We start from the raw sequence: 26,760 nt of genomic DNA, 5'->3' as shown, positions 1-26,760 counted from the left end.
AGATGAAATCTGAAACCCCCCATGTATCACATGTATATGGCACTCTGCCTGGTTCTTATAAAGAGCTGTACTTAATAAGACAGTATTCCTTAGAATATGTTGGGGTTTTTTTTTCCGTTTGATCAATAATTCTTTTTTCAACTCCGAAACATATATTTTTTTCAAATCATTTAGGCATTGATTTATATTGTTTTTATTGTAAATTCGTATTCCTTAAATAATAATTGTGATGTTTATTATGAAAATATTATAATAGAAAATAAAATTAATAACAACATCACTCAACTTAAACCGTCTTTACATGTACAATGTTTGTAATCTTTTATGATTATCCTATATAATTTGTTATACGACTTTTTAAAAATCTTACAATATAGGCTTCATAGAATTGTAGTAACGAATTTTTAAATCTGTAATTGAAACACATTTATTGCAAAATTACAACAATTGGTCAAACTTATTATGACGAATAACATGAACATATCGAATGTCACAGAGGTACCAATTAATATGTGACAGGTCAAACGTGAGCTTTAGTCAATAGTTAGGATCTCTGAATCCTGTACCATGGTACCCATTTTCTAATGGCACCCAATCTTTTTCGCACGTCTTTTTCGTCCACTTTGCAGAGATTTATGTTAACTTTTCAAAAATATAGTTAGTACAGTTTTTTTTCTAAACGGGAATCACTTAACCGAACAGCGCATATGTTTTTTATTCTTTCGTGTCATGATCAAATGCTGACAATTTTTATCGAGCGTTGTGATTCTCATTTGCCATACCCTGGTACATGAGCAATTTTGCCATGTGCACTTAAAGCACGTTTTGATATTTTTTTCGGTTATTGTATATCTGTGTTTTTGAATTATTACACTTTAAAGTGACGTGTAATGTTCAAAAGGGATATCAAAACTAATACGTCGAAGACTAACTGACAATCTCCTGGCAAACGCAAAAAACAAACGACGAAAAGACAATCATCAGTCTACACGGGGGTGCTATAAGATGTTATAGACTGGAACTGCTCAACGTTGTGCATCTGTCGTGTTTTTCGTGCATTGTAGTACAAGCTCATTTGGTAATGTCGAATTTGGGGACAAGAGGACATGATTATGTGTACAATATTTGAATCAAAACCTGCTTAACAGATATTCATCCTTACACAGTGAACAATTCATGATTGCATACGTTATATTTTCGGTAGGATAGTTTCAATGTGACTTCTTTGATTATTTTGTTAAATCACTTCTTTGTAAGCAGCAACCTAGTGTGGAGAAAGCTCTTAGATATCGTGTTTCAGCAGCATGTAAAGCCAAATCTCATATTATCTGCTTAGTTTTATTTCATTGTTGATCGTCATAAAGGTTTATGCATGTTTCGTTTAGTAACGTCACACGTTTGAGTTTATTCCTTATGATGTTTTTACTGCATTTTATTAGAATTAATAATTGATAAATGTCACCACAGGGAGATGCGACATAATTTCAAATGAAACAAATTAAATATCCACTCTATTCCAAAAGAGCTATTTTTTCGAAGTGTAAACATGGTATATGCATCGAAATAACATTTGCTATATTTATCAAAAATGTGAGTTTTTAACTTATTATACTTACCTGATGGCATATTTTTACAGTCTTTACCTTCAAAATCAGCCCAGTCTGTTAAATAGAATAAATGAGCTTTTATAACGAGTAGAACATATGTAGTTATTTCCGTTTTATACTGTATTGCCATTAAAAACTTCATAGTCAATGTAAAAATAGTTATCAAAGGTACCATGATTATAATCTAATACACCAGACGCGAGTTTCGACTACATCAAACTCATCAGTGACGCTCAGATCCGTAGGCAAAGCTGACGTTGTACTGGCTTTTCTATTCCGACATTTATCGAAATTGTGTATTAAAACAATTGTTAATAATGACAACAGCGGTGTTCAACTGCTCAACATTATAAATGAGAAGATTTTGTTTTCGGTGTTGGTGTTGGTGAGACGAATAGTGTGCATGTTTTAACAGGAAACAAAATCTTCAAATGAACCTGACCAAACTAAATTGGAACAGTGCTTTTATTGATGTTCATTTTATCAAATTCAAAGTAAGGTCTTCAAAACAGATTTAAGGCTCACACTCAAAACAACTTGAAGACAGCTCCTAGCACATTATTGAGCGGAATTCTTTGTTAGGTGTTTGTATTTAAACTAATTCACATCTACAGGAAATATTTTCATACGATTTCACGACTTTGGCGAGGTTTTTAAAAAAGCAAATAGTATGTCAAACTTTGATATTTTCTAGTCAACTAAATCAAGCAAATATGATAATCGTGCTACCAAGTGAACTAGAAAGAGCTAAACTCGAAATAAAGTATCCACGAAAATAAATTCTTTAATGTTTACAATGTCAGTTCGGGGCCATTTATAGTTGACTAAGCGGTTCGGTGTTTTCTCATTGATAAAGGATATACGTTGACCAATTACGTAGATGTCTGTGTCTCCTGTGGAGAATTTGTCTCATTAACATTTATACAACATTTCTATTTGATGCTTAATCAATACGATATTTCTTGCACGAGCAATATTGTTTACCTGTACATAAAACACTAAGCTCTGTATCACAATCATATTCAACTAGAGTAAAATCTTTTATGCTTATTGCAACACAACTAGTAATTTCCTGATGTTTTGGATATCCAGTATACCACTTGGCGTCAGTTAAGAGTTCCCCGTCTGTCCACACATATTTCCATTCTGTTGATGCGGACTTTTGTAATCCTATATATATATCAGACTCAACATCCGACCTTTAATAACAAATTTCCAAGATTAAATAAAACAGTGGTGAAAGATATCAGAGGGACAATCAAACTCATAGATCGGAAATAAACACCATGGCTAAAAAAGAAAAGAACAAACAGACAAAAAATGTACAAATTAGACAAAATTAGAATTACTCGATTAAATCTACAATTATTTAAACATTAAATCAGTAATTGCGAGAGATCATTTGGCAAAAAGATCTTTTGGAGCGTGCCTGTAACTTGTTAAGTATGACAATTGCTTTTTTTTTATAGATTTTTTGCGGTATTTTTGCTCAATATTTTTTTCTGATCGGACGTAGGTCACATGTCAAATAACACCTAACATCAAAGCTCAATATTCAGTGTCGGCTATTTTTAAACAATTAAAGTAACAACAGGATCCTTTTAAGACCGCAAGTATAGGGAAAGGATAACCCGCCGTATAGAAATTGACTGCATTTTCTCTGTTTCAAAAAATAGACACACTTTTATGTTGTCATGTCATTCTATATCTTATGCTTTCAAAATTTTCAGATTTGGACGTTACTGATGAAGGTGTAAAGGCGTTCCAATAGGCACCAATTGCAACCATTTGCTAGCATACTTGTTTCTGTGAGTATTTCTGATGATTCTCAGTTTAATGGTAACAGACGGTACAATTTAGTCGAAAGGGCACCTGAGATCACCAGTTTTGGTGGGGTTCCTGTTGATTAGTCTTTAGTTTTCTGTGTTGTGTCTTCTGTACTGTTATGTGTCTGTTTGTCTTTTTATTTTTAGCAATGGCGTTGTCAGTTTGAGTTTGACTGTCCCTCTGGTATCTTTTGATCCTCTTTTATGACTGAACGCAGTAAAGACCTGTCTTAATTCTATCTAGTTGACGAATTCAGCTATGCTTCATGTTATCTTGATGAAATGTTTGTTGAGTAATGATGAATTCTCTAAAAAAATTCTGCCTGAAGGACAGGGATTTTCAGGGTAATTTGTGGATCGTTTTTTCGAATTTGATAACCGGTATCTACCAGTTCATATTGCACATTATTCTAAGGATTTTACTTTTAACAACTCAAAAAACTGTTCTTACCTAGATTTATAATTAAATTTAAGTTTTATGTGGGATAATAAATGACAAAAAGGACGATGCAAGTTAATGTATTGTTTTTCTTGTGCTGTGCTGTTGCACAATATTCATGGTAAGAGCAATCCCTTAAATCTTTACCACAAGTACATTTTGCATGTGCCTTTCAGCCAAGTCAGAAGTCATTCATGGGTTTTCGTTTAATTTGTTGCTATATGTATACCTGTTATCCCTTATCGTTTTATACATACATTAGGCCATAACTTTTTTCATTGCAATGTTTTTTTCATTATTCATTTCAGAGTTTTTTAAATCTTGCTATACGGTATTGACTTTGCTAATTGTCGAAGGCCTAAGGTAACCCATTATAGTTGTTTACTTTTACGTTTATAAGTCACTAGTAGATGTTGTCTAATTGAAAATCATTTCATGTCTCTGTTTAGTCCAATTGAAGCGTTTCGGATGCATTAACTTTATATAAAGTGTTTTGACTAACAAACAGAAAATGTCTTGTCTCATTACTTTTTTTGCTTGACTCCTTGCCCTTACAACTAGGTTGTACCGTCTGTTACCGTTGAACTTACCCTTGAAAGAGTAGGTATTCTATTGCTTTCTCGTATCTTTCTTTAGTATTTAATTTTGCTAACACTTTTTTCTCCTTAGTACATTCGTCCAAAGATTTCTGGTAGTCAGAGTCATCATTTTTATGGAAATGAAAGGCTGAAAATATGATGTTATAGATTTATATATATCATTTATCTAATTAGGTAAGAGTTTATGACTTTTATTCTAGACACATGGCAACAAACAATTCTCAATTATTTTTCTTTACACATATATATATATATATATATAATAAAAAATCTTATAGAATGTAAACGGTATAAACTTTTTCGTGAATTGTTGAGCGCCTTAATATTATTTCGGATGTGTATTTTATCCTCTTGGTAGTTTTTCAGATTATTGTTGTCGTTTGGTTTCTGACTGATTGACGTATTTCCAATTTCATATATAGATTTTTTTTACTTTTAGGGATGTCTTCACTGTAAGTCACACAAAATATAGCCAATTGACAATTGTTCGGTAATTATTTACTATGAATATTCATGTCAAGTAAAAGAGCTTTTCTGGACGATACTTCATGAGGAATGCTCAAACAAACAAATGCGATCGACTTGAACATGCATTACATATTTTACTGGAAGTTAAGCAACCAATATTTAATCAGTCAATCCAAACATTAAAATACAAAATATAAGTAAAATTACATAGGTATGCTAGGCGCTATATGACCAAAAGATTATCTCAATTCATCATATCTGTATATCTTAATTGGCTTATTGATATAAGTGTGAAGGGATGACTTTGTTAAATTTAAATGAAATACACATTTGACGATTCAAAAATTATTTGCACATTGTTAACACATATCTCAATAAGAGACCAAAATGACACAGACATTAACAACTTTAGATCACCGTACGGCATTCAACAATGAACAAAACCCATACCGCATTGTCATCTATAAAAGGCCCCGAAATGACAATGTAAAACATGTAATGTTCAGTATAATACATACAGTCTGATATAGCACTACAATCGTCTTCGTCTATTTTACCATCTCCGTCATTATCAACAAGATCGCCAGGAATCACTGTCTTGGGTGAGGATACTGGTATTTTCTATAACAAACAGAACACGATTTGAACTTTTATAGGTAGATCTCACAGCTTGAAATTTCTGTTATTTTCTATAATAAACTGAACACGATTTTAATAATATTTTTTAAGCTTTTGGTAGATTTAACAGCTTGAAGTTTCTCCTTGAGGAGCATACTAAATTTTCTGCAATATTTTGAATAAAATTTATATTTCTCAAACAACATTTCATCATGTGAATTAGGTCCTTACTGTAGCTTAGCGAAATTACCAATACATGATGATGGTCTATCATAAATGTACTATCATAATCATATACTAATTTTAATATTTAATTAGATAAATAGCATTATATGTTATATTTTTGTAAAATTTCTTCACAATGGAATAAAACTGAGTGTTTTACTTACTTTTAAACGATATCCACTAATATATTGTATATCAATATGATCGTCTGCTGTCAGCAAATTAACAGAGACTAGGGCAAATATTGACCCATCATTTCGAACGTGACAAAATGCATTTGAATCATTTATTATGTCATAAGACCTAGCCACAATCCGTGAGTTCGATATAATACTTAGTGTCCCATTCTCAATTTCCTTGATATGTATTGTGTTCCAAGAGTTTCCTTCAAATAGAAGATGAATGTTGTCGTGACAAAGGAGACTAAACGAGTTGTTCGAATACTGCTCCACAGGAGGAACGACAATCATTGCAGCATTTTTAAGTCCGTCATATATCAATTGACAAATTAGTATTGGTTTATTAGAAACGATATGCAAAACAGTCCCACTATTTATCAGTCTTTGGATCCAGTGGTTTCTATCTCCAAATGTAACAGAGTCAAATCCATCAATGTTCACCGTTGTCTCCGGAAATCTTGATACGATACGGTAAATATCTCGTCCGTCGTCAATATTAGAATTAATTAGTAGAAATTCCTTTCCCCAAGTAGACAGTGGAGGCATCTGTGTCAAAAATGTGCTTTCTATTACTCCTTTCCGTACAACTGTACCACTACCACCAGAAAATACTGCAAGAGAACCGGAACTGTCGATAATTGTATTAGTCAGCTCACATTCAATACACTCCAACAAAATTGCTTGATAATTTGTAAGTTGAACAGAAATAACGTCCTCGCTATAATACGTTGTACCATTCACGTCTAACTCAATTTTGTCGACTTTTGGCAATGTTATATTAATATTTGTTGACTTGTCTTTTAATCCAGCAAAACCGACGTGACAACTTCCTAGAATTTGACAGTATGATATTATTTTGTACTGACTATCCAAACTTAATGTAGGATATACCGTGATGGTTGCTAGGTTGTTAAATCTGGCTTTCAATGTAACTCCTGAGACATGTATATCCTCTATTCCAGACAATGTAATATATATTGCAATGTCTCCAATTACTCCGTATTGTGGTATTTCATCGTTTGACAGATGAAACTGATAACTAACAGCTTCCAAAGTGTCAAAGCTTTTAATGATGTCTCTTGTTGATAGAGAAATATTTAGCGTAACAGGGTCAGTTTGAATAGCATACGTTTGGGTTTCTAAATGTATTATTGTATGTCTATCACTGGTATAAATTGGGACTAGTACGAAGTCTAAACTTCCTGCAATTAATAGAATGCATATGGTTTAGATAAGCACCGTGATAATATCTATTTTAAACACTTGCAATATAAAGATAACCTACCAATCTACAAATGTAGGTAAATAAGGGGTTTTTGTTGTTTCAATAGGCAAATTCTGAAATGCAAAAACTGATTTTGAACAGTTGGCCTCTGATGGAGTATTTCTCATTAGCAATCATACTTAATCTTCTTATATTAGTATTAATATTTATCCAAATGTGCATGTTGGCATTGACAATAGCGGCAAAGTTAGAAAGGTTCATATGAGAAACCATGTCTTTTCTGAACTAATATTATTAGTTACATAGTGTGCTAGTGACCTAATACGGTATATTTTGGGTCAGTAAATTCCATATGAAGTGAGAGCGAAGATCGAATCCCCATATGGAATTTACTGACCTCATATATATACCGTTTTACGTCACTAGCACACTATGTAACGAAATTATCTTACCGACTATCTCAGCGTGTGAAATTTAGACTATAGTGACCTATCAAAATAAGCAAGTCTTCAATACTGTTAGCCATAAGAAACTACTTCCATTGATCTTGCAAAAACAGATGCCAACAATAACAACTTGTTAGGTTTAAATGTGTTTTTATGAATTTATTTCAATCTTAATCATCAATTTCGTCGTCCGTCGAAACCTTTACGATTTCTTCTCAGTGCCGTTTTGTTTTTATAAAGGGACGTAACACTACTACTAACCGTGTATGAAATAAGCCCCGCCTCCTTACTACCTAAAATGGAATATTAAGGGATGTAACTCCACTTCTAACCATTTATGAAATAAGCCCAGCCTCCCTTCTGACCTAATATTAAATATACACGGTCTTCACGCGGACGCTTTTAACCAATCAAATTCCTAGAAATGTATAGGAGGTAAGATAAGTGCAGTTGCATGATGATTTTTTGTTTACGTATCATATTTAAAAACCTTTTTTTTTAGAACTAAAATATTAATGACCAACTGTACAAGAGAACCTGTGATAATCAGTAGTATTAACTGACAGTGTATAAAATGCGCTTTAGCCAAAAAGTAATTACTCCAATCAGAGTAACTATTGTATAGATATAAACAGGTGCGACATATTAACGGCCGAACACATTTGAATAAGATTGATAACTAAAAGTTTATGAGACAGCAGTCTAACAAAATAAATATTTGGCAAGATACTAACCGCGGCATCTCAAATTGACACCTAAAGTCACGTGAGCAAGAAACCATTTGTCATGGAACTTACTGGCATCACGTCAAGTTGACACGCCAAGTAACGTTATCCAATAAGCATTTGACAAGATACTAACTGGCATCATAAATTGAAACGCCAAGAAACGTTGTCAAGTAAACCATTCTATAAGATACTTTCCGGCATCATCAATTGACACACTAAGTAAACTGCTTAAGTAATAATTTGACAATATATTTACCGGCAACAAAATATTGACACTCCAAAATAACGTGACCATAATACCATTTGACAAGACTTCTTGGCATAATAAATTTGACACACCAAGTAACGTGATCAAGTAACCATTTGACAAGATATTTACCGGCATCAAATATAGACACTCCAAGAAATGTGACAGTATAACTACTTGGCAAGATACTTACTGGTATCAATAATCTAACACACAAAGTAACCTTATTAAGTAATAATTTGACAATATATTTACCGGCAACAAAATACTGACACTCCAAGTAACGTAACTATTTTACCATTTGGCAAACTACTTATTGGCATAAAAAAATTGACACACCAATAAACGTGAGCAAGAAACCATTTGACAATATATTGACCGCCATCAAATATTGACACTCAAAGTAAGGTGACCATATAGTTTCTTGGTAAGATACTTACTGGCATCAAAAATTAATGCACCAAGTCACGTGATCAAGTAACCATTTGTCAAATGACTTACCAGCATCACAAGTTAACACACCAAGTAAGGTGACCAAACTCAGGGCAATCAACATCGTTGTGACTGTTTCGTCGATTTTCCTATTAAAAACAGTAATATAAAAATTAGTTGAAATAATTTAATAACTACTTTATAACTGTTCTAGTTTTGATACATTATATTTTACATTTAGCAATAAATTAAATTGACCCTCGTTGCCTATGTAACTGTGTTCTCAACATGTAATCTTTAGACATTACTAATTTTTACATTTGACACATTGCTCTGATATCGAGAAGACTTGTCTTTTTTCTCCAAAAGTTCACGTGCTTAGCAATGCTGAAAGAAAAACATGAGTATAAAGTGTGCAGCAACATATATAACATGTATAAATAACATTGTATATCAAACAAAACAAAAACAAGAAAGGCAAATGCCTCAAATTCTTACTTTTACTTTATATGAGCAGCATATTGATCACAACTATCTCAACGTTGTACATCTGTACACTGTTAAGTATACTGAATTTCCTGACAACGTCTGTTATATTTGTCCTTAGTTTACAAAATAAGTCATTATATAGAATACAGTTGGATGCATTTCACTGCGATTTAATAGATTTTTATATTCCAAATAACTCAGTTGAATAGGTTTATAACAATTATATCTTTATATCAAAAAAAGATCTCTAGAAAAGCGAAAAACAATTTTTAAATATTTATGAAACAAGAAATTACAGACTCGTCATGGAATGTTTGTTCATTTAGCTTAAAGTTCTACCTTAAGATAAATTGGCAATTAATACTAAACTTTAACCTGTTTTATAATTTGTCTTGTTTTATAATCACTGGCATGAAACATTTGTTCAAGTTTTGTTTGAACGTTTGTGTTCAAAAGCTCAGCCACATCAAACGAATGGAAACCAATTGTCATATTCCTATCTTGGAAATGGCATTCCCTTGTGTATTAAACCTGGTTTAGTAGCTATAATAACATGGAACATAACCGTAACAAATGATACATTATTAGAATATATTTCATTAATCCGCATATTTTTTCGTTCAATTGAACTGGCATATTATTTAACTTGTACAAAACTAGGCCGCCTCCGACTTTTATTTGTGTTGACCGAGTATAGTTTTCTCAAATAATAATGAAATAATGTATATTGTACCCTTTATTTATATCAATGTGAATTTGTCAAAAATATTTATACACGCAACCCTAATTTAGATAACAATGTCACAAATGACAACAAAGAAACAACTCCTATTGGAATATGTGTGTATATCTTCGTTTTTACTTCAGTTCATGTTTTTTTCTGTTGTTGCTTTTTAGCATGTTGGTTGACCATTTTGATTTTGTGAACTAGGTTGTTTTGTAGAATTCTTTTTACCTTGGTCCATGTTTATAAATCATAATTGGTTTTCTATAAGTTGTTTTGTGAAATGTTGTTAACTTGGTCATGAGTCCATGCTTATAAATTGTATTTCATTTTTAAGTTGTTCTGTGAAACGATTTTTAAAACTTTCAACTACATACCAAAAGGTAAGATTAGAAGTCTATCAATTCTGTATTATATTTACAATTTTCAAAGCCATCTTTATCTTTTCTTTATAGTTTTGCTCATAATTCTTTGTTTTATTATTTATCATCACTCTATTATTCGTCATTCCTTTTGAGTCCATTTTTCTTAACCCTATCCTGACCCTCATACACTATTGACCGTTTTAGTAGCTACGCCATGCTGCCTGACAATTAAATGGTCTTGGAAGCATATAACGGAACTAATAATCCAATAGCGTAAATAGTTAAAATATTGATAGGTCAAGTCGCTGATGGCTTTTCCAATAATCATTTAATTGACAGAAAGGTAAAAAAAAATAAGAAAAGAGGGGCAATTGATACCAGAGGGACAGTCAAAATTATGAAACGAAAACAAACTGACATGGCTTAAAAAAAAGGCAAATAATTGTACAAGAGACACAACGTAGAAAACTAAAGACTTAGCAACACGAACCCACCAAAAACTCGGGTGCTCAAGAAGGGTAAGCAGATCCTGCTCCACATGTGGCATCCGTCGTGGCACCCATAATTAGATAGACAAAAACAATCAAAACAAAGACTCACAAAACCAAAGGACATTTACATCAACAGTTATAAATAATAATTAAGAAACATTTAGAATTTAGAAACTCCACTTAAAACCGGGAGTGAAATCAGGTGCTCCGGAAGGGTACGCATTTCCTGCACCGTATACGGCACCCGTCGTGTTATTTCTTTGTTCAGTTCGGTAATGATGGAAGGTAATTATGACTGAGGAAGAATCAGATATGATTTCTGACACACTTTTGTCATCATGGCCAATCAGCTCATGAGGGGGACCGTAAAATTTCTTGAGTGATGACCTTAATTTGATTGATTCATAGCCCTGTCTTAGCAACTTATGAGAAAGTAGTATTCCTCGTTCAACAAAATCAACGTACTTTGAGCTAGCTCTAGAGTAACGTATCAATGGAGACACATATACTCCATATAATGGTGCCGCTAGGATGTTGCTACACAGAAATGGAAGTTGACTATAGGAAAATTAAAATCATTGTTTTTGTCATAAATTTTGGTATTCAACCTACCATCAGTTGTCATTTCGAGAAAAAGGTCTAAATATGAATCAGATTTATCTGTGTCGGTAGTATCTTTAATGTCAAGTTCACTTGGATATATTAAACGTAAGTGATCACCGAATATTTAGAGACAGTACATCATCAATATACCGAAAGGTGAAATTAAAAGACTGGGCTAATTTCTTTTCTCCTTTCTGTACTAGCCCTTGGATAAATTCTGCATCATAGGAATATAAAAACAAATCTGCAAGTAGAGGATATAGGTATGACTGATGATGTGCATATAGTCAATTGAAGTTCAGTACAAGACCGTGTGGTAAAATTGCTAATGAAACAAGCCATAACATAGACCAAATGACAAAGTACAAGTACTTGCAGTAACTGAGAGCTCGTCAAAAGGCAAATAGCTAAATGTTAATAACAATCCAACGTTCATATAACGAATAGATCGTTTCACAAATGGAAGAATTAATAAAATATTAATGGAACTAGAAACTGTAGATTCTCCATTGAATGTATGTTCACCGAGCATAGAGATACTATCTTAAAATTAATTGGCAATTTATACTTAAAAGTGATGTAGTTAGTTCTTCCATTTGCTAAGCATTCGATAGTCTTAAGATATTGTTCAGGTAGTATTAGAGTTTTTTTAGTGTTCAGTAATCGATAATTTAAGTTATTTGATCCTTCAATTTGCTAAGCATTCGCTAGTTTTAAAACATTGTTCAAGTAGGATAGTTTTCTTTGTGTGTTAGGTAATCGATAAACCAATCAACTTAAGCGGAAAACGCCTTGGTATTTGTATTGGTATCTTGGATTTAAGAAGCATACGATTTTCTGAAAATTAATATACCCGAATAAATTAATTGTTTATGACTAGTAAAACAAACAAACTGTTAAATACGGTTTTCAGATAGAAAATGTCTTTATGCGAAATAAAGTAGAACACCTGTAAATTGATGTTAGAATGTATGATAATAAAGAAAGGACACGAATTTTAATAATATGTTGTCGGAAGTGAATTTGAAATGCATGTTTTTCAATCAAAATATTGAGAAATTTAAAAGAGCTAGCGTGTAAAAGATTTGGTGCATCACCTGCACATGCGCCCAATGAATTACAAAATCTTACAAAAAACACATTGTTGGAAATGTCAGAGGCAAACTTTTAAATAATATATACAAAAACAGATAAAAGCAATTAGCAATTATCTTGTGTGAATATGACACTATCAATACCATTTACAGAATGATCTATAATTGTTAGTAGTTATCCCATGCTGCCTAGCGAAGAATTTTCTAAAACGGAAATGACAGTCCGAAAGCGTAAAACGTTAAACTATTCAAAATTCAAATAACTGATGCCTTACTTACTCCATGATTACTCAATTAATAGAAAGGTTTACAGTTTGTTAAGTTAGATCTTCAAATAGATATAACTGAAGATGTCCGTATCGTAAATTGAATGATTTCAAATGAGACAACTCTTTATCAGAGAAAAAATGACGTAGAAGTTAAACTACCGTACAACTCTATAATTAGCTATATAAAAAGTTATTAAAGGTACCAGGATTATAATTTGATACGACAGACGCGCGTTCCGTCTCATAAGACTCATCAGTGACGCTCAGATCAAAACAAGTTATAAAGCCAAACAAGTACAAATTTGAAGAGCATTGAAGACCCAAATTCAGTGGCATCGACCCAGTGGTTTAAAAAGTTATCAAAGGTACCAGGATTATAATTTAATACGCCAGACGCGAGTATCGTCTCATAAGACTCATCAGTGACGCTCATATAAAAAAAACTGATAAAGCCAAATATATGACCCCAATTGAGGAATGTAATCCGATTCAAACGAAAACCTAAAGGTTTGATGTTTGATGTATAAAACAATCAAAGATATACAGCAATAAAAAGCAGTTGAAAAAGTCCTTAACTCAGCAGATATTATAGAAAAGCACTAATCTCACAATGTAACAACCTGAAAGTTCTCGTAGTTACTGAAAACAAGTTGAAGGCCTTATGGTAACTAATCAAATTAATCATGTATCCAGAAAGATTTAAGAATGTTAACCATTAAAATTTCTATTTACGCGTAGGGCAGGACAGCTTTAACCTTTGGATCACCTGACTTGACTTATAATACAGTTTTCAAACTAGAATAAAGTGATTTACAACACAGTATTCTTAAGGTGTGCACAATAGATAAGTATCGCATTATTTATATTCCCTTTAAATTCAACTGAAAACAATGGATTGTTGAGTCTGTATGTAGTGTATGTTTACACATGTAACAAGTAATTTGGATCTGTGTCGTCTGTAGTCTATTAAGTTTAGGCTATCGGAACTCTTCATGAAATAAGGCACGCGGGTACATATTTTGTCCGTCTTTCTTTTTCGTTCAGATTTTAAGTTTGAACTTTTATATATAAAGGCAACAGTAGTATACTGCTTTTCGAAAGTCATAAATCAATTGATGGGAAAACAAATCCGGGTCACAAACTTAAACCGAGGGAGAAACATCAACTTTAAGAGGAAAACATCGACACAACAGAAACTCTGAAGTACAATTAAAAAAAACACACAATAAAACACACACAGAAACGAACTATGAGATAACAAATGCCATTTTCCTGAAAAAAATGGTGGGTTGAATCTGGTTTCGTGGCTAACCAACCTCGCGCTTTTTGTTAAATATAACACTAAAATGACAACACTACACGACAAGAACAACAGTACAAATAAATGCAAGAACATTCAGATAGCAAGTGAAATGTATGCATGTATTACTAATATGTTGGTTGTTAGAACAGGTCGAGACCACTATAATTTTGACGTCAGAATGCATTTGCATAATAATTTCCTAAATTCAAAATTGAATCATGCCCCTGAGAAAAAAAATGGTGTTCACAGTCTTCAGCATTCATTTTTGTGCTTGTCAAAGTGGTTAGGAAAACGTTGTGTCGATTGTCTACTGTATAAGTGCATTTTGTTCATGTGTAAATTATAACAAAGTGTCTATTGTCCAGAAAAGCTACTTTGATACATTTCAAAGGAATTGATTGTATGATACATGTACGGTATGCTCCATGATATGTTTTTATCTTGTCTCCTTATGTCTTTCCAAAAAATAACAGTCTTCCGTAAACCAGAAATTCAATTTGATATATATTACCACTGAAGATAAGCATATACGTCTGGAAGCATGTAAAGGGCTTAATCTCTTTTAGTTTATCTATATATATTTTGAATTCAAAACATTAATAAAATACACATTAATTTATTTTTGTGTATACATAGTTCATCTAGATATATGTTAAAGCCTGATAAATGCATTCTTAAACTGCGTTCAAATGTTTAAGAAGCTTATCCATTTTTTGCAATTTAATATCATATCCATAAATATCTGGTAATTGATTGCTATATGTACATCGGAGAAAACTATCCTGCCCTTATATTTAATCAGTTAGGGCTGCTTTCTATGCAGCTATTAACACCATATCTTGAGAGATTATTAGATACTGTTTAAAGGGGAATAATTCTAACATATTAATTGATTTTCTACCATATCACTTTCAATTCCATGTGTAAACAATAGCTGTTCAGTGGTCTCTTGGTTTGTGTTGTATTTTATCTTATTTTTATTTCATTGCTATAAATAAATCATTGTAATCATTGTAGGAAATTTAAAACCCGCAAGGGTCCATAATTGGATTCTTGAAGTATTCTTCTTTTTATTCTTATACTGAATTTATCTGCACTGACTTGTTTTTAAAGAAGTATTATTTTACAGAATACCTGTTTTTTTAAGACTTCATTCTGTCGTAGTTATATTTTTTTAATTCGTCGATTGGTTGTTTCATTGTCATATACACCGCAACACTGTCTTTTAAAAATCTTATATTAAAGCATATAGAATGACATAATTATCCGCAATATTACATTTCAAGAAAAAAATTGCCTTTTAGCACAAATTTGGCTTCTCAAGAATCCTGAAAGTTTCCGTTTTAACTGCCCATACTTTACAGTTCAAAGTCTTTATTAACATATACATTTTACTTCATATCTTTGTTTTGTATAATTTCTCGGAAAATCAGCGGAACCAGCCACATAATTGACTTTCAACCATAGAATTATGGAATAGTTTCAAACGTGCTGCAATGTATCAAGTTGAAAGATTGATAACAATCTTCAAACGAGGACACCTATAATCCAGCATAGTTAACTATTGCACAGATCCTGTCATTAATGATAACATCGGAATGCTGATCAATGGCTTTTCTAGGAATGAAGTGATGATTTGGGTACTCAAAGGCTCAAAACGTATACACAGGGAAGGGCAAGATAAAAATAAAAAGATATCCAATAAGGAAACAAGTGGAATGATTAAACTTGATTACCACCAAGTTCTATTTAATTGGAATTGCTGATCATTAAGAACATTTGTCTTAGAGTTAATTCAATTACTAATGTTTACCTCCTCGTGAAATTTATTTTGATATCTCGAACTTTGTATACTTCAGTTAAGGACAAAAATAGTATTTCTGGTTTTTTTATCAACAGTACGTACTGAATAATATTACATTTTTAAACTTCCCATAGACTTTTCGAAATTAGTTTTCCCTATAAAACAGAAAGCTGAAATATCATGTAAAAATGCACAAGGACTCTATTCTAAAAAGCGCAAAAGTCCTATAAAAAAACGCAAAAGTCCCGCGACGATATAAACAAGTTGACAAGCCATTTTATCTTTCCGTTATAAATTGCCGGTTTATCTGCGCCGTTCAATAAAAGATACATGTTTTGTTGGGCTGCTGATTAGTTGGTCGCCTGAATAAACCTTTATAGCATGTATTGAACTTATAACAACAAAATACACTCATATCAATATCAGCTTTAATTTCGACTGAGAGGAAGATCAGATCGAATAGGATTTGATTTTTCTGCTTTTGTGTATATAATACAACACTGTATTGATGCACCCAGAGTAGATAAATGTTCACGAATCCAAGTGAATAGTCACAGTAGGGTATAATCTTATCAATAATAGCCTGTTTGAATTATGCTTAAAAATAACAGTAAAATATAAAATATGGACATAGGAAATCATCGACACGCTGTCTCTGATGCCTATGATTTTAACATAATGAATAGTTTCCACAACGGAGGAAAACACCGCTTTTATTCTGCGGTCCTCTTTTTTGTGAGAATAGTTTCACTGCATGTTGTATATTTTGCTCAATTTGTAGATAAATGATAAAATTGAGAATATAAATGTGGAATATGTCAAAAAGACAACAACCCGACTAAAGAGAAGACAATATCATGTATATTCAAATACATTATTTCTAAATATTTCAATTCATAGGTCATTTAAAGATTAACAGCTTACTATATATACATTTACTCAGTAATCGATAACAGTATATATGTCAGTATATTTGATTGGGACCCGGATGTTTAAATATTCGGCTATGTTCATTCCCATGTATTTATAGGTATAATGTAAATAAAAAAATATTCAACGAGGACATTTTGTGTAACACATCCTTGGAATGGCACGTAGAATGGAATGTTCTATCAATCTATGTTACTAAAAGGTAATTATAAACAAGGTGGAATAAATAAAACGGACACAGCAGCATTTCAATTTTGTGTTAACATGTCAGCAAACAGTGAACCAAAAAACGACTTCGAAACTCAAGCGAAAATCATTCTTTTCTGTATTAAAGAAAACAATGCTACTAAGGTTGTTTCTACGTTATGTCTGCTATCGGCGGAGGTTCGTAAACAGATCGTTTCCTTTAAGGTGAATCAAAATACAGCGTTGTGCGCGGCTGTTACGTTAGGACACAAAGACATTGTTGAGTATCTTCTTAAAAACTGTGAGGCTGATATCAACCAGAGAGGAATTTTCATAGACGAAAAGGATAACCAACATAAAGTTCCACCAATTTGGTGCGCAGCGGAATCCGGGAGAGTGGATATTGCAAGTTTGCTGTTATTTTATGGTGCAGACGTGAATGATTGTTCTGACACAGAATCAACTCCAGTTCGTTGTGCATGTTTTATGAACCATCAGCTTATGGTTGAATTTTTAGTTGAAAACGGAGGAAACCTTTCGAAAACTAATATATACGGTGGAACATGCTTGATGAATTCCATCAGATGCTCAGAAATTGTTGAATTCTTAATTGCAAAGGGTGTGGAAGTTAACTCAGCTGACAGAAATGGCTGGACTGCCCTTCATTATGCTGCTAAAGAAGGTCATGTTAACAGTGTTAGGATTCTACTGACCAATAATGCTGATTACACCATACGAAATAAAACTGACAGAACTGCACTAGATTTGGCTGCATATAACGGACATGATTTCGTTGTTGAGGCTTTTATAAAGAAAAAGTGTGGTACTGAGATAGAGCTCGTCGATTCATACGAACTACTAGGATGTCACCATGTTGATACAGATATTGAAAAGGCACGTAAATTCTGGATGAAGGCTCTCGGAATGCGTCTCGAATTTTCAGTAAATTCAATGAATAAGTCTCAAACTTCCGTAAATTTCCTGTCAAAATCTGCCTTTGCTGATACGACGGAAATAACATCAGCCAAAGAACTTAAACACATAAAAGATGAGCATATACTCTATATGCAGGCATTACTTAAATATAGACGAATTCTTGGAGAGGATCACGAAGACACTATTTACAAAATACGATATCGTGGTGCAGTATATGCAGATACTAAACTGTTCCAAAGGTGTGTTGAATTATGGAAATACGCCTATAGCATTGAAATAAGTAGAAAACAGTTTTTAGAGAACGATACAGTGAATGCAGCAACTTCTCTTGCAAATATATTTTGTGAAATGCAAATCGCATTTGAAGATCAAAATGCAAACGAAAAGGTAATTGTGTGATATAACTTTGCTTTGGATATGTACAGCATGAAATTCTACACATATACTATACTGCTTTAAATAATTTCAAACAGCCTTGCCGAATGGGAGACGTCTAAATAATATATTCTGAATGTAGGCTTTTGTTAAGTATCACGGATTCTTACTTTTATGTTACAAACAAGCTTGGAAAACCGTAGTATACATTATACATTATACATTATCCCCTTCCCTTTCATGAATTTGACCTACCGAATTAGACTATTTACCGGATTTGTAATCACATAAGCAACACGACGGGTGCCGCATGTGGAGCAGGATCTGCTTACCCTTCCGGAGCACCTGAGATCACCCCTAGTTTTTGGTGGGGTTCGTGTTGTTTATTCTTTAGTTTTCTATGTTGTGTCATGTGTACTATTGTTTTTCTGTTTGTCTTTTTCATTTTTAGCCATGGCGTTGTCAGTTTGTTTTAGATTTACGAGTGTGACTGTCCCTTGGGTATCTTTGTCCCTCTTTTATAATAATTTTTAATTCCTATACGCGATATTATGATTCCGAGCATTACCATATCAATTATTCAGCACGTATTGGTACGGAAAAAAATCGGGTAAAGTTTATGAATACTCACATAAATTTAAAAAGATACAATTTATAGAGACTATCTTGATATCATTTATTTTGGCAATGCTAATTTTTACCGTGAACATTTTGTTATTCTATAAATGAGCACTTCATAAGTAATCGTCTTATCCATCTTCACTAAATAATCACCTATATTAGGGACCACATTAAAAGTTCAATGAAGGATAAAAAAAAACTTAATTCATATAGTTTTTTCATTGACCCCCTATCCCCCCTCTTAACTTAATTTGGGTAAAATTTATTGATCAATAAGGATATTTGTAAAATCGATGTCAGTTTATACAAAACTTGCTGCAATTTGACCCCAATCCCAAATTTGAAATAAGTATGTTATCCTTCATTGATTTTTTTATGTCGTCCCTTACCTGTTACCGGTTAATTGGTTTCTATGTAAAACAAACATTGCAGCGGCTGCATTCAGCTCTTAGATCACTATCGTTATGCATATACTGTACCATGTTACCATTGTCCTAATTCGACGCGGACATGTCATGTCATATATGTAGACTCTAGTTTTCAGTCGTCCCAATGTGTCATAATAAGGGAGCAAGCTTATAATTTTAGTAATCTCCTTTATTGAAATTCACTGAGATTCAAGCACGTACAGAAATATAAGTTTAAGATGACAGGCTATCATCAACAAATATTTATTTTTAAAATTATCATTTATATGAGAGTTGAATAAGAACACTTTGGTCCCTTTATATTTTTTTTGTGATCTACTTTGTCAGAACTTTTTTTTTCAAAATGGGTATAATGTGCAATTGAAAGTCCTGACAATTTTATAATTGAGCTAAACAATGAAACTCCTTTTTAATTTTTTTAAGGTACAGACAAAAGATGTCATTGAAGTCATATCGATGTTTAAAGATCATATTTTTAGTTGTGAAGCCATTTTATCCATACGTCCAGTCAATATACAAACAATCAACAACTATAAATACCTGCTTCAGTCCATTATACACATAATAAATGTTTTCCGATGTTTAGAGAGAGATCCATATGAACAGAATGATTTTTTGAAAATAATACATGAACTAGTAAGATTGAATACGACAACTTATGATGGAGAGTCGTTATTACATTTGGCCGTAGATCCACAAACAGGAACTGTTGATGATACGTATTTTTCTCAAATTCCTTCACTTGACGTTGTTAAAGTTTTGCTCGAGTGTGGAATAGACACAAACAGATCGGACAAAGATGGTCTAACTGCCTTACTATGCAGTATAAAATATAGCCACCAAAATGACAAAAAATAAAATATGACATTATAAAGCAAAACCAGAAATGAAATGTTGTTTGGCTCGTTAGAAATATTGAATATTGATAATAGGGACAGCTGGAACATGTTAAAGAGGTCAAAGTTCGTATAATTTTCGTGATATATTTGGTAATAAAATAATGAAATGAGCAGGAAATTGTATGCTTTTTGTAAACATATTTAACCCCGCCGCATTTTTGGGACTGTACCAAATCAGGAGTCGCTGGCCTTTTTTAGTCTTGTATTATTTTAACTTTTAGCTTCTAGTGTACAATTTGGAGTTTAGTATGGTGTTCTTTATCACTGAACTACTATATATTTGCTTAGGGTCCAGCTAAAGGACGCCTCCAGGTGCGGGAATTTCTCATTGCATTGAAGACCTGTTGGTGACCTTCTGCTGTTGGCTGTTCTATGGTCGGGTTGTTGTCTCTTTGGCACATTCCCCATTTCTATTCTCAATTTTATTTCCAATATATTAGCCATCGACAACAAAGTAAAGCGCAAGGACGGTTGTTGTAAGGGTATACGATTTTGGATTTGCTTGAATATTGAATATTCTATTGTGTTTTCCCAGTCCTCTATAAATTTGAGACTTGAACTTGAATTTGCCTTACTTAATTCTAAATATGTGTTTTAATAGATCTCTATGTTACTTCGTGTGACCCCGAAGACATTTTTGATGAGTATCAAATTCGTGATATTTTACATATTTTAATAAAGGCAACAGAAGTACATGTATACCGCTGTTCAAAAGTCACAAATCGAAAACAAATCCGGCAACAAACCAAAATCGATGGAAACACATAAACTTTAACAAGAAAACAACAGAAACACTGAAGTGCAACAACAAAACCAAACGACAATGCAACACACTCAGAAACGAACTATAAGATATAAACTGACATGTTTCTGACTTGGTACAGGAAGTTATTAGAGAACACGATGGTTGACCCTAGTTTTGTAGCTAGCAAAACCTCGAACTTTTATCGCAATGTTGAATATATCACTTAAATGATGACATTATATAACAGGAGTACAGAACAAATAAATGCAAGAACATTTAGGACAGAGAAATACAAAAATCAACAATATTTATCACCAACTTGCTTCGCCTATTTAATGAATCACAGCGAATGATGTGAGATGGTTTTAAGAATAGACAATAATTGGCTAAAGATGGACTTTGTTTTTTAATTGTTTTACATTGTCTTATCGGGGCCTTTTATAGCTGACTATATGCGGTATGGGCTTTGCTCATTGTTGACGGCCGTACGGTGACCTATAATTTTTAATGTTTGTGTCATTTTGGTCTTTTGTGGATAGTTGTCTCATTGGCAATCATACCACATCTTCTTTTTTATATCAATATACTTGTGAATTTTGTTTTCGAATTTTATTTTCGATTATGTTTGGGTTTTTTTCTTTTGGATTGTTTTCATTGAACATTAGACAACAGATGTCATGATATATCTTTTTACTTTTTTTATATCGTCAAACATTTCTAAGAACAATTCACTGCGTATGTCTATAGTAACAAACTGAATAGTGAACACAATGTATATATGTCGTATAACCTTGACACCTCGTTCAGGTCTGTCTTCAGTTCTGTTTTGTTAGCTTAATAAATATTGACGCGAATAGGATAATTAGTGTGAACGATCTAGTACACAAACACACAAATATTGATAACAACAGATTCTAAACTAAGAGATTATACATTTAAAAGAGTATTTGAAAGATATATGTTATACGATCTGGGCATGTGTTCCTAATTCTTTCAAGAAACCGGAAGTTGCGATCGATTTACCCTTTTTTCTTTATAAATGTATTGTTGTTCTGTAAGTGTATTCTCATGCCAACTTAAAGATCTGCAGGTGCATCTATTAATTATTTACAGTACTAGTAGTATGTTTATTCCATGAGAAATTAAATTAACAGCAGCGCAATTCTGTCAAAAGTAGACACTAAATAGGGTACTAATTTTGCACCCTTTTTGTCCCAATTTGATCATAAATCCTCCAAAAAAATCAAAAACAAAAAGATAATATAAGCTTCTTGTAATCAACCAAACAAGCGTGTTATTTACAGTACTGAAATACAATACATTTTTTCATGCAATGCAGGATTGAGAATATAAGTTTTTCATTTGTTGTGTCCACACTTATAGTTCGTGATATAAAGTATTCGTTCCATGCTCAGATAAACGAAAAGCTGTTTCTATGCGAAGAAACAAGTGTTTAAATTACCCGATGTACAGCCATAATATGTTTGATGATGACACGGAGATTTCAGGTGTAAGTCCACCAGACAGCAGCGAAACAACAGGTAAAAATACAATTACCGATCAGAAAAACTTACTAGTGTAAAGTTAGCCGTCGATAATAGCCGGTGCTAAAATTCATAGGGTTCAGCAACTATATAGCTGGTATTTATAGATAGTAAAAGAAAACTTTGGATCCTAGCTCGTAAAAAGCCGACGACTTAGAGTTTTCCCAAAGATCTGATGAGATTACTAAACTTTCTAAGATTTTACAAAATTTATTATATGATATTGTACTATCTTTTATGATTAAAAAGTAATTTAAATCGAGAAAAAGAATGTGTTTATATTTTTGTTTTGAACAACAAGGAATATTTATCAATCGGGGTGAATTATAGCCGATTATTTGGTATCGGTATTTCTCATTGTTAAAGGCATTACAGGTGCCTATCACTACTTGCATCCACTTCATTTGAGCTTAATTGGGCAATCATACCACATATCCTTATTTTTGTGTATAACCATCTTTCGGAAAGTTATATTGTCCATTATAAAATATATTTACTAACGTCTGTAGAACACTTTAGTGATATTTTCATTTTGAGAATTTAAAAGGTACATAACATACACAAAACCTATATCATCCATCATAGTTCAACGAAATTGTAGTTTATAGTATAATTGATTTTCGACATATTTCTGTATTTGGGCTTTCAAACTGGTCATTTTGATCTGATGGTACAGAAGCAGCAACTGTAGTTTAGTTTTGTTTTTCGTTTTTGAAAGCTCGATTTTTTCAAATGGAGACATTGGATTTTTATAACGGACTCGTACATTACCTAAACCTTATTCAAACCATTAATGATGTTGTCTACTTTATGTACGACAAGGTAGTAGTATTGATATATTTTGTGAAAAGAGCTATTATATTTCTTTTATTTATTGGATATACTTCTTCTTCTTTTGTATGTTAAAGCCAATGTTTTTTGTTGTATTTTTTTTTATTGTTTTACATGTGTTATTTTGGGTCCTTTTATAGCTTACTTTTCAGCATTGAACCTAAAATTGCTTATTTTACACGATCGTGTCTTGTATGGAAAGATGTCTCATTTGACACTCATACATTTACCTCATCTTCTTATTTCTATATACAAGGCACGTTTAGAAAAAAACTAATAGGTTATATGAAACCACTAAGATCCAGGGGATTTAAATAATTGGAGATATTGTGAATGCGTCAATATGACATCAGCCGAAGGATAAGAATACCTTTGAGGTATATTTTGAGGTAAAATTATCAACAGACGTACATTGTCGATGGATGAAACTAGACAAAGTATTTTAAGCTATTTACGTCCGCTTTGATAACACTTATGTTTAGCATACTGGATATTGCGGTGCTCTTACTTGTCCTGATGAAAGAGTTTACACATCTAGTACAGGTAGCAATGTTTAAGTGCCAGTTGTCATGTTTTTCGAGGCAGACATGTTTTGGAATGAAACTACACAGGCTTACAAGAGCTAAAGCAATTTTCATACTAGACAGTGGTCAATTCATCTACAATTTTACTTTTTCACGCCGTGACATAATTGCACAAGGACAACGCATAACAATGGAACAACCTGTTGAACTACTTTTGCATGGGGAAAAAGAAAGTCGAATCGTGAAGCCCGTAAATTATATATTTTTAATCTGAGTATGCAAATTGAAAATTATGTTATTAATTTTACAATAAACATATTCGCAGATAAAAAAAAAAGATTTTAAGAGTCCCAGACACTATATTAGTTGACAGTTTTCCAATTAATTCCACGTGTTTTCAAGTAGAAGTAAACTCGTATTAGCCCACAATGCATTGTAGTTCATTGAGTCGATTGGTCAGTTTTTCAAGGCCGTATTGGCCTTGGGTTTGGGTTATTACTTTGAAAATAAACTGCGAGTGTTTTCATTTCATATATTAACATGAACTTTAAGTTAATGATTCTTTCCAAAACACTATTACATACACTAGTAATTTGTGGGGCCTTTATAGCTAGCTGTTCGGTATGAGCCAAGACTCCGTGTTAAAGACTGTATTTGACCTATAATGGTTTGATTTTATATAAATTGTGAGTTGGATGGTTGTCTCATTGGCACTCATACCTCATCTGTTAATATCTAAACACGGTTTGCTTCATGTCTCAATATTTTCTTTAATCTTGATACAAATGAACACGTACTAGAATACATTGCAAAACATACTGATATCTATTTCCCAATTGTCAATTTCTCATTTCTCAGCAGTAACAGACCCTTTATTATATCATGTGAGATCTTCATTTGCGAGTGAACTCGGTACGCGCGTGAATATTCACAGTATACATGCATGATAAACAAAGGTGCTATCCTGATACAGATACAGATGCATGGGCATCATGACCAATTGATAACATATGATTGCTTTTAAAAAGGTTTATTTTAAAAACATATTTATAGTATAATCTTTTCAAAATAAACGAATGGTAAATTAACCGAGAATTGATTTGATTTTCAATGGAAGTTGTTTTCGTTCATATGAGTTGCTAGAACAAGATAGGGACGGATAAAATATATATGTTTGCTGAAAATTGATGCTACGCGCCCTAAAATATTCAAAGCCAAAGACCTCTCGCTTATATCGGAATCAAAACCCTTAAATACACACATAATATGTACAAAAATGGTATTTATTTCACCAGGGTTTTCGATATCACAAACTAGTCAAATCATTTACTAAATTTTATCATCGGTATAAAGACATAAATATAGCTCAACATGCAGACTTCTTATACGTTCAAGTATTTCACATCCAATTCTTATGGAAATATTCTTTATAAAGCACAAAGGTGTCAGTATTCACCTCATAAACTTACAAAACCTTTGAACAGACTTATTAAGAAGGGATATAATTACGATAATGTTGTCAAGTCATTAAAGATAGCGTATTTTGGAGTTAATATTGAGTCACTGATAAGGTCTTTGCGTCGGAACTAAACATATTTATTCTAAAAACAGTTGTTGGCATGACACGGGTTATGTTCTTCTCATATATGTTATGATGGTATGATACTAAACCCCTAACGGGAAGGATTGTGCCTGATGTTCATATGATGAAATCATAATCTTTCAGTCAGTGTAATTGAAGTCTGGAGCTGGCATGTCAGTTAACTGCTAGTAGTCTGTTGTTATTTATGTATTATTGTCATTTTGTTTATTTTCTTTGGTTACATCTTCTGACATCAGACTCGGACTTCTCTTGAACTGAATTTTAATGTGCGTATTGTTATGCGTTTACTTTTCTACATTGGTTAGAGGTATAGGGGGAGGGTTGAGATCTCACAAACATGTTTAACCCCGCCGCATTTTTGCGCCTGTCCCAAGTCAGGAGCCTCTGACCTTTGTTAGTCTTGTATAATTTTAATTTCAGTTTCTTGTGTACAATTTGGAAATTAGTATGGCGTTCATTATCACTGAACCAGTATATATTTGTTTAGGGGCCAGCTGAAGGACACCTCCGGGTGCGGGAATTTCTCGCTACATTGAAGACTTGTTGGTGACCTTCTGCTGTTGTTTTTGTATTTGGTCGAGTTGTTGTCTCTTTGACACATTCCCCATTTCCATTCTCAATTTATTTAGTATTTTCTTAAGCACACATATAAAATACAAAAGTACTCAGGCGAACATGAAATAGCCATGTTATCAAACGTATAAATGTTCTACAGAATGTTTTTTATTTAATCAAAATATACAAAATGTAGAGTAAAACACAAGCCAACACATATGTCAAAAAAGAACAAAGAAACCAATCAAATGTAACCATGGTAACTGTCACGATATTTAATTCCTGCAAACTTCAATTCTTCATTTTAAAGTGGTATACACATACAAAGGCAACAATAGCTTACTAATGCTCAAATCCTATAAATATATTATAATAATTTAATTTTGGATATAACGCGTATTC

General features: G+C 32.6%; 3 protein-coding genes across 3 annotated transcripts in view; 1 reads left to right on the top strand and 2 right to left on the bottom strand.

Moving 5' to 3' along the window:
- LOC139485492 (uncharacterized) overlaps nucleotides 1-1,659 on the bottom strand; it is a 28,920-nt gene extending 27,261 nt beyond the window's left edge. Inside the window, exon 1 of the mRNA XM_071270006.1 lies at nucleotides 1,617-1,659. Within this exon, the coding sequence (XP_071126107.1) occupies nucleotides 1,617-1,626 (10 nt within the window). The 5' untranslated portion in view covers nucleotides 1,627-1,659. The remainder of the gene's footprint in view (nucleotides 1-1,616) is intronic.
- An 891-nt stretch (nucleotides 1,660-2,550) lies between these two features.
- Nucleotides 2,551-13,089, bottom strand: LOC139484072 (uncharacterized). Its single transcript, XM_071267795.1, has 6 exons — nucleotides 13,085-13,089; nucleotides 9,109-9,188; nucleotides 5,947-7,163; nucleotides 5,458-5,560; nucleotides 4,463-4,598; nucleotides 2,551-2,806 (listed from the first exon to the last, which is right to left on the bottom strand). The coding sequence occupies exons 1-6, from the start codon at nucleotides 13,087-13,089 to the stop codon at nucleotides 2,551-2,553; spliced, it is 1,797 nt and encodes a 598-aa protein (XP_071123896.1).
- A 4,071-nt stretch (nucleotides 13,090-17,160) lies between these two features.
- Nucleotides 17,161-20,667, top strand: LOC139485491 (protein fem-1 homolog C-like). Its single transcript, XM_071270005.1, has 2 exons — nucleotides 17,161-18,620; nucleotides 20,081-20,667. Exons 1-2 carry the CDS (start codon nucleotides 17,286-17,288, stop codon nucleotides 20,513-20,515), a joined length of 1,770 nt encoding a protein of 589 aa, XP_071126106.1. The 5' UTR covers nucleotides 17,161-17,285; the 3' UTR covers nucleotides 20,516-20,667.
- The last annotated feature ends 6,093 nt before the right edge of the window (nucleotides 20,668-26,760 follow it).

Source organism: Mytilus edulis, chromosome 8, assembly GCF_963676685.1.
Source record: "Mytilus edulis chromosome 8, xbMytEdul2.2, whole genome shotgun sequence".
NCBI classification, from domain to species: Eukaryota; Metazoa; Mollusca; class Bivalvia; order Mytilida; family Mytilidae; genus Mytilus; species Mytilus edulis.
Note: the sequence above shows the minus strand (reverse complement) of the source record. Positions and strands in the feature narration are given on the sequence as shown.